Below are 15,916 nucleotides of genomic sequence, written 5' to 3' on the forward strand. Positions count from 1 at the left end.
TGGAAGATATTCCCTAATGACGGTGATTTTAAGCTTGTATCTGCCTGCAGCCATCTGCTCTTCACCTTTTAAATGAGTTCTGAGATATGTTGGCATTGTTGAATAACACCTGAAATGAGCAGGAATTTGAATTATCCAGGAGGAGAACTGAAAACATGGGTGAGAACCTTTATCCTTGCTTTTCATTTTCTGAACACTCTATAAGAAACGACAATAACTTCTAGTTGGAAACTTTATCTTAAATAATCAGTTTTACACATTAACCACAAATAAATATCCTAAAGAGTAACTACAAATTGATAATTTATAGATACGAGAGTATGGTAGGGCCTGTCATATCATTTTGTTAAGAAAAGGGAGAGTTTTGATACCTAACTTTATGGTTAAGAGACACCAGTCACCTATATCAAAAATATTGCATGTTCATTATTCTTCCCCAGGTTTTAATGATGTGAATCTTCAATGATCTGAATCTTTCTGTCTCTACCTCCTCTAAGACTTTACTTCATAATTTATCCTTCCTTAAATTTCTTTTTATTTCCTTCCTTTTGCTCTGATTCTTTTTATTATCTTGTCACATTTAAAAACCTTTGGTTTAACCAGTTGGTCCCCTAAATATCTTTTATTCACAAATTCAAATAGCAATCCATAGTCCTTCTCTTTTGTTGAATACTTTCCAAGGACTCAAATTCATAACAAAGTGACCACTACCCTGCTTAATTCAAGTAGACCCCTCTCTTATGGTTATGAGGAACCTCCTAACTGCCAAACAGTAGTCATTTTCAGAACTGATCTGATTTGACCTCTTTATTACATGAAGTGTTGTGACCCTTCTTCCCATTCTTCTGGCCTTCTGGTCCTTGCCTCTGAAGAAACCATTCTCCTGCAATTCTTCCTTTACTTTTCCAGTTTCCTCCCCAGTTCCCAGATGGAACTTTCTTCTTCCACATATTCAACAGGTATAGGTGTCAGGCAAGACAAAATCACATGGACACCAATTCTTTGTAGTTCCATCAAAAAAAGGGGTCTCTTTTTTTTCACCGCTTTAGTAGAATTTGAGATTTTGATGACCAGAAGAAAGTGGCAAAAGCCATATTGTACAAATTCTGGAGTCCAAATTTTAAAAAAGCATAGCTTCTGCTTTCTCCCTTTGGGATGCTGTCCTGAACCTGCTGCTTCATGATAAAGCCTGCCATGAACACTCACATAGAGAGAAAGGGAGAACCCAACTCCTCAGTTGTTTTACCCGCAAACTGTGCTCCCAGTAAACTGTGTTCTCAGCTAACCAGCTGCTCCTGAGAGTCCAGGAAACTAGCAGAAAAAACACCCTTGCCAATCCACAGAGTCATGGAAAATATTGTTAATGTTTTCAGCAACTAATTTTGGAGGTATTTTACCATGGTGTAAGTGATAATGGGTATAGCTGCTGAACCCAAAGTTTTGGGCTCACTTTTGTTACACACATTCTTCTTGGTGAGTGCAATACTCACAACATCAAACAATTGGAGGAAGTTGCCAAGTTTAATTATTTGTCCTTGAACTCTAGACCCATATTTCCAATTTCCTTTTTTATATCTTTATATTTATATTTGCATAACCAGGATGACCTCAAATTTGACACATCAAAACTAGTTCATTATCTTCTCTCCCATTCCTAACTATTCTATCTCCTGATATTCTCTTACTGAAGACAATCACTAACCCCTCCCTCTATTTCCAACACTTGAAACTGGAAGTCTATTTGGACTCTCCTCTGTCTCTTTCATCTGCCTTTAACAAACAGGCACTATGTCTATTTTATCCTTTCTATTAAATGTCCAAAATATCTGCTCTCATCACCATCTTTACTATTACAATTCAGACAATGGTTTATTATATATTACTGTAGTAAGCTATTACATGTCACAAAATTATAAAATATTACCCACATCACATTTGTACCCTACAAGACTACTAGCCTGCTGTTTTTTAAACTACAAATCTAGGTTTGTACTTTGCTGGATTAAAATATTTAAATGAGGCTCAAGACTTTCATTTTAAATCTCTTTCTTCTTTCTCCCTTTTCACTTTCTTTTCCCCATTCCTAGGCTTTCTTCCATGATCTGACCCCTTCAACTTATAGCCAAGAACTCTTTACTATATACATGGATTTAGTCATTCCTTACCCCATGCCAATATCTGACAGGTCTAGCTTGTTGTCATATATATCACCCAGTTAATGGCTAGATTGGATCTGCAATGCTTAATATTTTGACTCTAGGCTTTTTGACAACCTGTTTCCTTATCCTGAACCAGTCATTTTTTTTCTCCTTCTCCTTGTGATTAACTCTTCCTATGCTTCAAATATTGCCTCCTCTGGGAAAATTCCCTGAATGCCCCAGAATAACCCCAGATCCTGACTCCAGATGGATATAAGAATCCACTCTGATGCTTCTATAGAATCAAAGAGGGCATACTTCACAACAGCAGAATGCTTCCTTTTTACTAGTTTTCCAGTCAGGTCCTGGACAAATCTTTCATTTTGAACCTAAAGGTTCAACATAATAAGGGTAAGTGTTTGTTTGTTTGTTTATTTTTCTTTTTTTTTTTTTTTTTTTGGTAATTTGGAAGAGAGTGACAGGAGGAGGAGAGGAGTTTTAAAGAGGTAAATAAAGGAAATTTCTCAGTATAAAAGTCTACATAAATATAGTTTAAATCTACTGTGATTAACCTAGATCAAGTGGATCAGAAAAATTATACCTAGTTATAACTGTTCCACCAATTGTCTTTGTAAATAAAGTTTTACTGAAACACAGCCATGCCCATTTCATTATGGATTGTCTGTTTTTTTTTTTTTTTTTCACACTGCAATGACAGAGTGAGCAGTTGAGATGGTGACATTATTGCTAACGAAACCTAAAATACTTATTATGTGAACTTTAACCCCCCAGATTTGAGAATTCTTGGTTTTGATCATTTATCTGCACCAAAACCATATACACTTTATTTTTTAAATAATAAAACATTTTCTTAAACTTAAGTATTTATAAAAAAATTTTCTATATAGGGTTCTCTAGGAAATAAAAAAGGTAAAATAACAATGTTTACACAAAAGAGACTTATAATCTAATAGAAGTTATGCAGAAGCAATTTCAACCACAGGTAATAATTAAAGAATCATTAAAAGGAAGGCTGTTTCATGTCCATTGAGTGGGATTAACACAGGATTAGTCAGTCTGAAGGCCCTGACTGGAAACCAGTGTGTTTTGCCCTTAAAGCCCCACTACAGGTGTGGTGTGCTCCATATTAATCAGCCCCATATGGATATGAGTAGGGACAGGAGTAGGCTGGATGAATGGCAGCTTTCAAAGTCCCATCTCAGGTGCAGCATGTCCAAACACCAGGTGTTTGAAGGTGGAATACTTGGAAACATTCAAGAGACATCTTAAATTTTTCACTCGTCACCTCAATGTTTTTCTCTTACAAATATTATCCTTGCCATTTTTTTCCCTGCTCTTCATGATGACACACCTATATCCTCAGTTATTCAGAACCAAAATTGTAGTTATCATTGATTCATTTTTCCATCCTGGTTCTACCCCTGTCCATTAAATTTTGAATTCTTATAAATTCTGCCTCCATGTTAACTCTTGTGTCTAATCTTCTTCACTTTTTATATGAGACCTTTTTAAATTACACCTAACTGGCCTACTCACATTCTTTCTCTACTGTATATTTTCTATATATTTCATCCAGATAATTGTTTAAAAGGTTATATAATAATTGTATTATTTTCTCGTTCACAGCTCTTTAGGGCTTCTAGTGCAAAAATAAAATAATGTCTGGCTTTCCATAAACTACACTGATAGTGTCAAACACTGTCTCTTTTCCTATTTTTTCTTTGTGCAGTGTTCTTTTTCTCATCTTTTTTGTATGCAAATCTTGCATCTCATTCAGGTCTAAATCTGCTGCTGTTTTGTGAAACCTGTAGAGAGATACTATTCCATCTTTGTTGCCTAACATACCGGTATACTTATATCTCTGGTCTTGAACTTCAGCCAGCAATATTGTACTAAACACCTCCACTTAGATACTTAGTAAGCATCTGAGAACATAACAAAGCTGAAGTAGAATCATTAATTTCTCACCCATTTTTCCCAAAATCAGCTCTGGTACTAATGTCTCCCTATTTAGAGTTGGTAAACTTCACAGTTCTTGAAGTCAAAAACTTCAGACCATCTTTGTTTTTAATTTTTTTCTCATTCATTAAAAAATCCTGTAGATTCTACTTCCAAAGTGGATCCATCCATTTTGCCACTTTCTCTTCTGTTCTACTGTCATCCCACAAGGAGTCATCCTTTGCTGAAACCACTACAATAGCTTCTAGATTGGGTTCCTTTCTTCCTCTTTTGGTCCCACTGTAGTTACCTCTCCATATAGTAGTCAGGCTGAGTTTTCAAAAATCAAAAAATCGTCTACTCCCCCAGCTAAGCACCCATTGGTGGATTTCCCTGCATTTAAAGTATAATCAGCATTCCTTGTGTTTCACAAATAGCTAAATAACCATACCCTCATCTAGGTCCTCAACTCCCCCTCCTAGTCTTAGATCCTCTACCTATTGCTCTTCTTTCCTTCTACGACTCCAGGCCTGGTTCCATAGCAGTGACTTTCTGTTCCATCTGCCTAAAACCATCTTATTTCAGAGCCTTACAAGCTGATTCCTTCTGCTCATTCAAGTCTTAACTGAAAAGTCCCCTTTACTCAGACCAGTTTGCACTCTTCATTATATCACTCTGGTTTCCTTCCTTGTAGCCATCATCACTATCTAAATACTTTCATACCTTTATTGTTTTTGTATTGTCCATCAACCGCTGCACTATACACTTAGCTCAATGAGAGTAGAAACTTCTACTGTCTTTGTCTCTATTCCTGGGATCTAGAATAATGTGGTGTATATTACAAAATAAATAAATATTTGGCACTGAATACATGAATTTTATGAGGACACTTCAAAAAAGTTATTTTTAAATTATTTATGCACGTTTTGTGTGTATGTTAATCATCAAGGTCACGAGAAACATATTCCATGTTGGATTTATCACTAACCTTTTGTAATTACTCCAAAATGTAGTGCTCAATTAATTTTTTAGATTTTTTGGATCATCAGTCATATAATCTTGCATCATAATAAGGGAAATATAAATATATATATATAAATATATGTAGGCATATGTATGTACTTTTAAATATACATGTAGATCACAAATCTGAGAAAACAGGATAGCTCTAACCGTTTTCTTTTAGATGCTAAAATATATTCAAAAACAAGACCAAAGTATGCATGGACTGTGTAAAGCATTATATTGCACAAGTCATCATTTAACTTAATCCTCTAAAGTGTGATTATAGTAAGTTCTCCTAATTACAAGGAAAACTACTATGATCAAACTTTAGAGAAAAGTAACTTTTTCAAACTTTTATGACATTTCTAATATTTCTGGGGAAAAAATGACTTTCTCTATGACAGTAGGACAGGAAGTAAAAAAAAAAAAAAAAAAAAAGACAAATACTAAGGTCCTCAACAGCTTTTCATGCTTTTTTAAAATTGTTCACTCTTTTCTTCATAAGTAAATGTAGATACTATAGGTCTACTCCATGAAATTTATCCATGGTTTTTCTATAGCATCTCTCCAAGTTTTCAGGCAACTGTGAGGTCTTATTTGCATAGCTAAAAATAAATATCTTCAGGCTCCACTGCTGGGAGACTGGTCTTTCAAAACTAATGCTCTCCTACTGTTTGCCAGATTTCCTGTTAACCATAACTGTAGGGAATCCCAGTGCAATTGAAAGAGATCAAAATAAACAATATACAAGTAACTAAAGATATTTGAGGTGGTCATAAAATGTTCCATTCATCACCATGAGGAATATCAATAAGCTTCAAACACCAAACTTCTATCACTCATGCACCATAACTGGTGGGCATGAAAATTTGCTTAAGTTGGTCCACCATCTACATTAACAAGTTAAAATTCAAAAGAGTCATAAAATGATCAAATAACTTAATTCCTTGGTCTGATAAACCGAACAATTTAATATTATTATTGGAATGAAGAACAGTCCACTACAGTTGACTTTAAATCTGACACTGTTATATAAAGACATTCTGATTTTTTCCTAAACACTTCCATTGCAACCTTAATTGTACAACATGGTTTTCCACCCAACCATGATTATGGATGCTTGCCAAACTGACCGTATTGTTACCTAGTTCCTAGGTTTTCTCTTTTGATTATCCTACCTGAGTCAGTCTTTGCTGTGTGTGATTCAGCCCCCTCCTACATATTTTTGTGTACTTCGTTGTGTTCCCTTCTCTTGTCCAAGCCTGTCACCTGTGGGTGTCTAATAAATACTTCCTAATTATGAAGATTCACCTTTTATTTTTCTTTACTTCCATTTAGTCTTCTCTCCTAGACTTTGAGTTAGAGTTTATCACCACCACTTACTGAGCGCCTGCTCTACAGAGGAGTAGCCTTCCACAACTCCAAGAGATTATACTCTCATTTTCTTAATTGTACTGTAAAGATTATGATTTTATGGACCTTGTCAAAGACCATTTCCCACGGAAGAGTGAGTTTGAGAAAAAAAGTTTATGCATGAGCTATTTAACTATAATGCTATTTTCTCCAATTAGGAGTTTAATCTCTTAGGAATGGGGTTATGCCTTTGCATGTCTGGTACAGTACACATGACACAGTTTCCCAATCCTAAAGAAATAAAATAACAATTTTATGTTCCATAAAATTCATATACTTATGTTGTTGAACTTAGAATAGGATTTAGCAAATATTAAACACTGAAAAATTCTCACATATTATCATTTATAAGCTAATTACACCTTTGTAAGCGTGTAAATAAACACGTTGACTTTCACCATAATGTTAACTTTCTTGGTGGAGGTTATGTGTCATTACCCAGTGCTTTTGGTAAAGTTACAAAAAAAAAAAAAAAAAAAAAAAAAAATCTGTTTTCTAATTCCAGTTTTTCTTTAGTTCTTTTCAGAAAGAAAAAAGTGATAAAATAAAATTTAAGTCAATTCAGCAAAGGATATTTTAAAATCATAGAATCTTGGACATGAAATATTTACATTCTCATTTTATAATATAAATATGAAACTAAAATATTTTAATAATGTATCTTTTCTTTTATCAAAACTATACAAAAACACCAGTAATCTGATTTGTAACTATGCTGTACTATGTATTGTGCTGTACATTGCAAAATTATCAATGGTCTCATAATTTGGCTCAAAAGAGGTATGAGAATAAAACCTAAAAGCTGTTGAAATTCAAGTATTTCATCAAAGTTCCAAGAAATGTGTAGAGTATTTGTAGACTCACTTCTAATTATGCTAAAAAATGTACAATCTCTTTATATCTAGAGTTTAAAGATATCAGTGGTGATAGAGAAATTCTAGCGAGTGAACATTGGATTTCAAAGGCCCAGATATCAGAGTATAATTAAGTATCAAAAACTGAGATATATTTCATAGCATTTTGCATCAAAACAGACTTGAATAATGAATGACTATTTACTGAGCTTGTATTATGTTGTAGGACTAAGCTAAGGCTTTCATACATAATCAGGTTTATTACAAACACTTAATGTTTTAGAAGTAACTCTATTTATAAGGTGAGAAAACTAAATCCTAAGTAGACCACAAGAAGATAATGACTTAGAACATGAATTTGAATCCTGTTTTTGCCGCTTACTAATTACTGCACTTGCTCCGGGTCACATTAAGGCACTGTTGCCTCATAAGTGGAATAGGAGAAATCATAGTACCCCCACAGCACTTTTTAAAATATCAAATGAGTTGCTTTCTGTAAATCACAAGAACAATACATGTTATAAGAAGTGCAGGTCAAGGTATATCTAGCCTGAAATTAATGAAGCCGCTTCATTTTCATAGTCTAGCTCTTTATATCTTCATTTTCATAGTCACTTTCCACAGCCCCAAATGTATTTAGACTTTTTAAAAAAATTGATACTTGTATATTCTTTTACAAGAATACAAGCTCCCTCTCCACACACAAATGTTGTAAAATTTGGGCTTCCCTTTGTATGTTATAATTATTGTTGTTATTGTATTAGAAAGATTAAATATTTGCCCCAGGGCACACAACTAGTACTGACATAGCTGGGGTTTGCCCGGAAGTCGAGGCCACTAGAGAGTTCAACTTCTTAGACAGAAATTTTTTGCCTATTTCCAACACTTTTCCTTTGTTCTATAACTAAAAATCTGACAGGGAGAATGTAAATCCTCCTTTCATGTGAGATAATAGATATTTCCTGATCATATTTTCCTCTAATCTCAGAAGAAGGGTAGATGTTCCACGTGTAGCAGTGGGGTCTGTGGTGGCCACACACTGCATCCACCAAACCTCACTCATACACACATGGCTCTATCCAAGTCTTCCTGAAATGAGGTAAGAACATTGCCAGACAGGAACTAGTAACATTTCTCCTGTTTGAATTTTTTTTTTTTTTTTTTTTTGCTTTTTTCTAATCAGAAACCCAGTAAAGTTTCCCATAGCATCTTTTTGTCAGGTACGACCTTCAGTATTTGAAGGTAAGGAGTTGAGCCTGGAAAGAGAGATGATGAGAGGTCAGTCTTGCAATTATGGATTCATCCTTAAAGTAACCCAAGCTCCCATTTAATAAAAAGTATATTGATCTACCACTTTGACTCAAGTACTGTATGGGGTCAGCTATATTTTGAGAGTATATATTGAATTCTTTTATTCACTTATCAAGTATTTCTTAAGCACCTATTCACTGGTTATCTAGCCCAGAACAAGACAGGTAAGGTCCCTGTTCTCATTTATCTATACTTAATGAAAATTTTGTTTGTTTGATTGTTTGTTTGTTTGTTTGTTTTGGTACTGGGGATTGAACTCAGGGGCACTTAATCACTGAGCTACATCCCCAGCACTTTTCCATATTTTATTTATAGACAGTGTCTCAATGAGTTGCTTAAATCAAAACCACCCTAAGATTCCATTTCACCCCAATTAGAATGGCGATTATCAAGAATACAAGCAACAACAGGTGTTGGTGAGGATGTGGGGAGAAAGGTACACTCTTATATTGCTGGTGGGGCTGCAAATTAGTGCAGCCACTCTGGAAAGCAGTGTGGAGACTCCTTAGAAAACTTGGAATGGAACCACCATTTGACCCAGCTATCCCATTCCTTGGCCTATACCCAAAGGACTTAAAATCAGCATATTACAGAGATACAGCCACATCAATGTTCATAACTGCTTAGTTCACAATAGCCAGATTGTGGAACCAACGTAGATGTCCTTCAATTGATGAATGGATAAAGAAAATGTGGTATATATATATATATATATATATAATGGAATATTACTCAGTCATAAAGAATGATAAAATTATGGCATTTGCAGGCAAATGGATGAAACTGGAGAATATCATGCTAAGTGAGATAAGCCAATCTCAAAAAACCAATGGACGAATGATATCGCTAATAAGTGGATGATGACACATAATGGGGGGTGGGAGGGGTTAGTGTTAGGGTTAGAGTTAGGGTTAGGGAGGGGGGCAAGAATGGAGGAAGGAAGGACTGTATAGAGGGAAAAGAGGGGTGGGAGGGGTGGGGGGAAGGGGAAAAAAATAACAGAATGAATCAAACAACATTACCCTATGTAAATTTATGATTACACAAATGGTATGCCTTTACGCCATGTACAGAGAAACAACATGTATCCCATTTGTTTACAATAATAAAAAAAAAAAAAAGAAAATTAAAAAAAAAAAATGAGTTGCTTAGAGCTTCACTAAGTTACTGAGTCTGGCTTTGAACTCAGGATCCTCCTGCCTCAGTCTCTCAAGCTTCTGGGATTATAGGTAATGCACCACCATGCCATGCAACTTAATAAGAATTTTTTATAGGAATCTTGTGTTACTTTATTTATAAAAACAGAGGGTATTCCAGCTTGCAGATATAAACCTTTAAAGAAAATTTTCCTTGTTAGAACTTTTAATTCCCATTGAATACTCTTATTCTTGAAAATCTTGTTTACCATGGTAAGTACTAAATACCTTACTGAAACCAACTCCATTTAGATAGAATAATTACTTTGTACTGGATGATCACCTTTATTTGTAATTGCTTCACAACAAATTCAGGAACTTTCTCTAGAAGGTATATTACAATTGGTTTCACAGTAAAGGAATCAAAATCTATTAAAAATAGTAAACAATGAACTCTTAAGACATAAACATTGTATTCTACCAATGCCGCATTTGAATGTCCTTAAAAACACCATAAGCAAGTATATGTTAAAGAAGATTAGAACACATAAGGGTGTCAAACTTTTCCCTTTGACATATGCAGGGCTTGGATATCATGAGGACTCATTACTGAAGGCCAATGTGCTAGAGACAACAGATTCCTTGTCAAAGCCTGGTATCCACAAATATCTGGAAGAGACAGACACATACCCCTACTTCAACTTCTCTTATTTTCAGAACTAAAAAAAATAAGTAAAAAAGAGCTACACTTTTATGAATTACTTAGAGCTATCAATAAGTCTCCTGGACCTGCATAGCAATCAAACAACATCAAAACTTTCTAAGTTACAGAAAACATTTTCTAAATTAAATTGTTAAACAGTTACAAACTTCTTGAAACTTGTTTCCAAAAATTGATCTAAGAACTTCTTTCCTTGACAAGTGCCATGCACTGGTATGGCACATAATACATCTTACATAGTAGATTTTCAGCTGACTTTGGTATTTTTGAGTGCAACACGAGTTTTAATCTGGAGCTTAATCTCATCCCTGCCAATGTTTTTGGAATAATTTTTGCCAGGGATAAAGCATTCTAGTCATCATCCCCAAAGGTTCTGTCTGCTGCCAACTAGTAACTACTTAAATCACTAGGTATCATCAGGGCAAATATCTTTCAAGAACTCCAGAGCAGTATGAATCTTTACATACCGAAATATGTAGCATTTCTTAATCCAGGTTTGGAAACACTTTAAATCTTTATTTGAAGCATACATGAAATAGTACATGATGTTTCTTTTTTGCGGAATTCATAAATTACCATACTTCTAATTACAGGGAGAAGAAATTCCTCTTGCCAAAAACTTTTACCCTAACCGCAAAAGTTAATTCTTACTTCTGATGAAGCAGTCACTACATGATTTATTTATGGTGACACTATAATGCACCTGGATTAAAGAAAAAAAGAAAAACTGGCCATATATGTTCAAATACATTCAAAAGAAAATTTTAATGCAAACTTTATTCACTAATTATAAAATAATGCAGCTGCAATACCTATTTCAAATATATTCATTATAAGATAATAACAAGTACATTTGGGGGGTCCTTTTAATTTGGGGTTGGTATTATGAAGACATCTGGTATAGCCTATGACAGATATATCCTTATGTTAAGGAAAAGTCAAGGAAAGACATGATGTTACAGAGGCCAAAGCCTACAGAAGTTGAAATAGTACTTTAAAATTATTATGGAGGCCTTTTAAAACTAGATTACATCTTTTTGTAGTCAGGACTCTTTTATCTTGCTAATCACATAATAAATTAATTTCAAATTTCTGACAAATATGTGAGATATTGTTTCACTATGTTAATTTTCTGTTTCTAGCAAAGCTTGGCAAAAGTTCTAACCAATTTTCTGTGCCCACCTGTCCCCCCAACCCCCAATTTTATTAGTTAAGACACCAGGGGATCATATGTCATCACTAAGTGTTTCAAAAAGCTTTATAGTGACATTGCAGTTTTCTTAACTTTAAGAAAAGTTTGTGATTGCTTTTGAGACATATTAAGTTGTGAGGCAACTACTACCTTGAAAATAAAATCTAACATAAAAACAATCACATTTGCAAATGGAGTCTCTTTGAATAGTTAAATAGGTTAATAATCAATTCAATTATTGAATGTTCACACGAATGTCAAGTATCAAATGAATCTGTGCTTCATTATTTACTTCTTTGACATTCAGGTAGGAAACAATGGCTGCTTAGTGACTTACAATACACTTTCAGAAACTCAAATAGTTTGTTGAAAATGATATCTAGGTTTCCACTATTTTTATTATTCTTGCTGAACAAAAGACTGATTAACCAATATGTTGGTATATACCAATCTGTTCAGGTTTTAGTGACAGAATATTTTAATATTCTAGAACCACAGTAAACAATCTTATCTCCTACAACCAAAAGACCCTCTTAAAACTGTACTCTTTCAATTAAATATTACTATAATTAGAAACTATTAAGAGATTAACTCTGATTATAAACAAAAAATTTTAGCTTGGCTCCCATTTATTTATATGAAAGTTTGAAATAAAAAGCCTGAAAAGTTTGTATGTTCAAATTCAATTATTTTGGGACCATGTATTATTCTCAACATGTTTGGGGATCAAAAATTAGTCTTCTGAAGATTATTTTCTGTAGTTTTAAATTAAATGCCTCTAAAATTTATAATAAAATATCTGATAGTGTAAGATTCACCACATGTCCAAATTCATTGAATTATTTGATCACATTTTACATTTTGGATTATATCAAATGTCCATCAATCCTTCATAAAACATTCAGTTTTATATAATGCCAGCTTTGCATCACATGATGAATAAGGAATAAAATAATTACTATGTTCTAGTGTGAATGCAAATTATAATTTTCACTTACAAAATTAAATAAACAACTGTATTACAGATTCTCCACATGCAGACACTGTCCTATGCATGAAAACATAGGTTTGTCTAGACATATGGACCCACCCTCTCTGCAAGCCTTCTAGTTTGTTTTTAAGAGTTCTCATGCCTCATCCTTGAAGTATTATTTCCATCTTGTTCATCTCTAAAACTCTCAAACATCTGTTTATTATAAAAACAATTACAGAACTATCTCATGAAGTTGAATCTTGGGGAATTTATATCACTGCAAAAGTGAACGAAAATGAAATGACAAGCAAAAAAATTCAGTAAACTAAATGCTATGATCTCAAATTTCCAATATTCCTTTCATCAATGTGCACTTTTCCTGCTGATAAATATAAAAATATAAAATACAAAGTGTTCTTTTATCAAGTTATGTATGACAAGAGTATAAATATGTTACTCAAATTGTTCTTTGGTATCCTATAACAAATTATATATAATGAAATGCATTAGCACTTATCAAATAACTGTTTTATCATCAGTTACATTTTTGGTAAAAGAGCAAATAATTCATTGTTCAGAAAAAATGTTTGGCTCTCTATATTGAAGTAGGATTATTTAGTTATCATGGAATGTGGTAACCGAAATGGATAAACTGAACAATGTAACTAATTTTGGTCTATAGTTTTAACTTTGAGAAGGTGAAAAAAAAAAAAAAAAAAAAAAAAGACTTCATAGATAGCAATACTAAATACCAGCAAACAAAAATACACTAATTCTATTTCAATACACCCTAATAATTATCCATTGCTTAAGTTGAAATATTTATATATTTATGTTCTTGGCCACAGCTGTGGATTGTAATTTTTCTTACTGGTTAGGAAAGTAAAACTCTGTAAAGGGATGCAACCACTTATTACAGCGGTTGAAGAATATCTGCAATATTACCAACCACCTTTGCCAAAATACTTGCATTCATTATAAAACATCACCTTCTGTTTTCTCAGAGAAACTCATTCTTTCTACCTTTCCATAATTTTGCACAGAAAATATCAGATTAACAATGTTTGAGTACTCACCTCCTTGAATGATAGCTAGTTTTATGGGAAGAATAGGTGGTGGGTGGCAATACTGATGTAATGAAAGTGAAGTTATGTACTTTTTCTAGGGGAAAGTCACTGGGGAGCATGCAAAATTTATCGCACTGTTCGCTGGCATACCAATGACAATTCTTCAAAACTTTACAAAAAAAAACACAAATAAAACTTTGAGCACCCAATTTACCAGAAACACAATTTGCTTTATAAAACAATAAACTTCCCAAAGTAACTATTTACATATCTTGATGGCATTTAACCAGATGCCAAAATAATTCTACAATAACAGCACTACAGAAAAATCACCTAAAAGAATTTTTTGGTTGTGACTATTCTGGAATATTTTTTAGTACATTGTCATTAAAACACAAACATATTTGCATAACCACTATTAATTTTTTGAAAATACTCAAACCTTTTCATTCTAAAATGCATAACAAAGCATTATTTCATAAATAACATATATATGATCATGTTATTATCAAATAATACTGGTTTAGAAAGTTTTACAGTATTCACTATGGCTATTTGAGTTTTTAAGGAAATTTAACCACTCAAATGATCAATTCATTTGGAATGGGTTAGAAGAAACAGAATTTTTAAAATAGATAGTTGTGTACAAAATAAAATACGAAGATTTACTTTAAAGTGTCTCACTATATTGTCATGCAGATACTTTAAAATAATTATATCATTTCCTACGATGTAATTGTATCCTTTTAAATTTACGCTAGGCAAATTATGACAAGTACAGACAGGCATGGTTGAGAGAAGCATATCAGCAAAGCCCCTGTGCCAAAACAAATTGTATTAAAAAATAAAACTCACCTCTAAAATTATTCTCACTTGTTTTGGCATAAAAATGTAGTATTTGAGTCATAGTTAAACTGTTTCATAGGACCTAAATGCACATATTGACCCAAGAAAAGTGTGTGTGTGTATGTGTGTGTGTGTGTGTGTGTGTGTGTGTGTGTGTACGCGCGCGCGCGCTCGCCCACACAAACACTTGTTTTAAGTACACATTTATATTGTGGGCATTGCAGGTTTGAAATATCAAATTAAATCAAAGTAAACTAGTAATAATAAGGATTAAGGCAAACAGCTACTGGAATCCCTTTTTAGTGCCTAAAACCACCTATACTTCTTGAAGATTTTCAAGAGAATCAGTTCACAAAAAGTTTCTCTACAGACTATTTTTACTTGGGAACTTTCCAGGCTTCAGGAATGCCCCTCTCCCAGGGGAAACCAAAGCATTGTTTCAGAATTTATTTCAGCAGCAGTGTTTCTCATTCTAATAAGTGGCTATGAATCCTAGTTCTACCTTAAAATTTTAACCCTTTATACAATATTCTACAGTTCAGGCCAAATGAAACGTCATTCTACTACCCTCAAATGTTCAGGGAGCAAGAAGAGATAATACTGATGTTAGCTGTGGAATTAAAAGACCAAAAGGGAAAAAGGGAGTCAAAAACACTCACTTATTAGTTCATGCTGACTACTGCAATCATCAATACTGGAAAAATATCCTTACCAGCTAGATATTGTACTAGATCTAAGTCCTTAGCGTTTTGTGCTACAAAAGCAGTTTTTCAGAAATTAAATGAAAACACACACACACACACACACACACACACACACGCACACACACACACACCACGACTTTACCTGTTTTTATGTCGAGTTTTTAGCAAGTTTCTTCCAAAGGGAGCCATGATCTATCCGGCAAGGGAAAAACAAGAACTGTATCTCAGTGAACTGGGGCTGGGGTTGGAGTATCTGGATTTCTAGGGTGAAGGGAGGAGGTCTGGAAGCTTCCTCTTCACCTCTTCAGAAGTTCCTGGCTTTCAGCTCATTAGTAGTCGGCTGAGAGAGTTGCTGGAAGTTGTGCAACTGCTGCTTAACTTTGAACTGCGGGATTGTTGTGGCTGCTGCACCTCTGGAGACCTGCCCAGCTCCAGCCTTGAAGAAGGCGTTTGGAAGCAGGAAAAGAGAGGAGAAAGAGAAGAGGGGAAGGGAGGGGAATTCTATTGTGTTCTGTAGTTATTTGCAGACTAGCTAAACTTTAAGAACTGCCAACCCCACAGGCATGGTAATACCCATGGAATGGGAAATTCACTCGA

At 34.0% G+C, this 15,916-nt stretch overlaps 1 protein-coding gene across 1 annotated transcript in view; it reads right to left on the reverse strand.

Moving 5' to 3' along the window:
* The window catches only part of Rassf9 (Ras association domain family member 9), a 37,191-nt gene extending 21,497 nt beyond the window's left edge, over window positions 1-15,694 (reverse strand). The window contains exon 1 of the mRNA XM_047547967.1: window positions 15,462-15,694. Coding sequence (XP_047403923.1) covers window positions 15,462-15,508 — 47 coding nt within the window. The 5' untranslated portion in view covers window positions 15,509-15,694. The remainder of the gene's footprint in view (window positions 1-15,461) is intronic.
* Window positions 15,695-15,916: the final 222 nt, after the last annotated feature.

The sequence above is a fragment of the Sciurus carolinensis genome, chromosome 4, assembly GCF_902686445.1.
Source record: "Sciurus carolinensis chromosome 4, mSciCar1.2, whole genome shotgun sequence".
Lineage (NCBI taxonomy): Eukaryota > Metazoa > Chordata > Mammalia > Rodentia > Sciuridae > Sciurus > Sciurus carolinensis.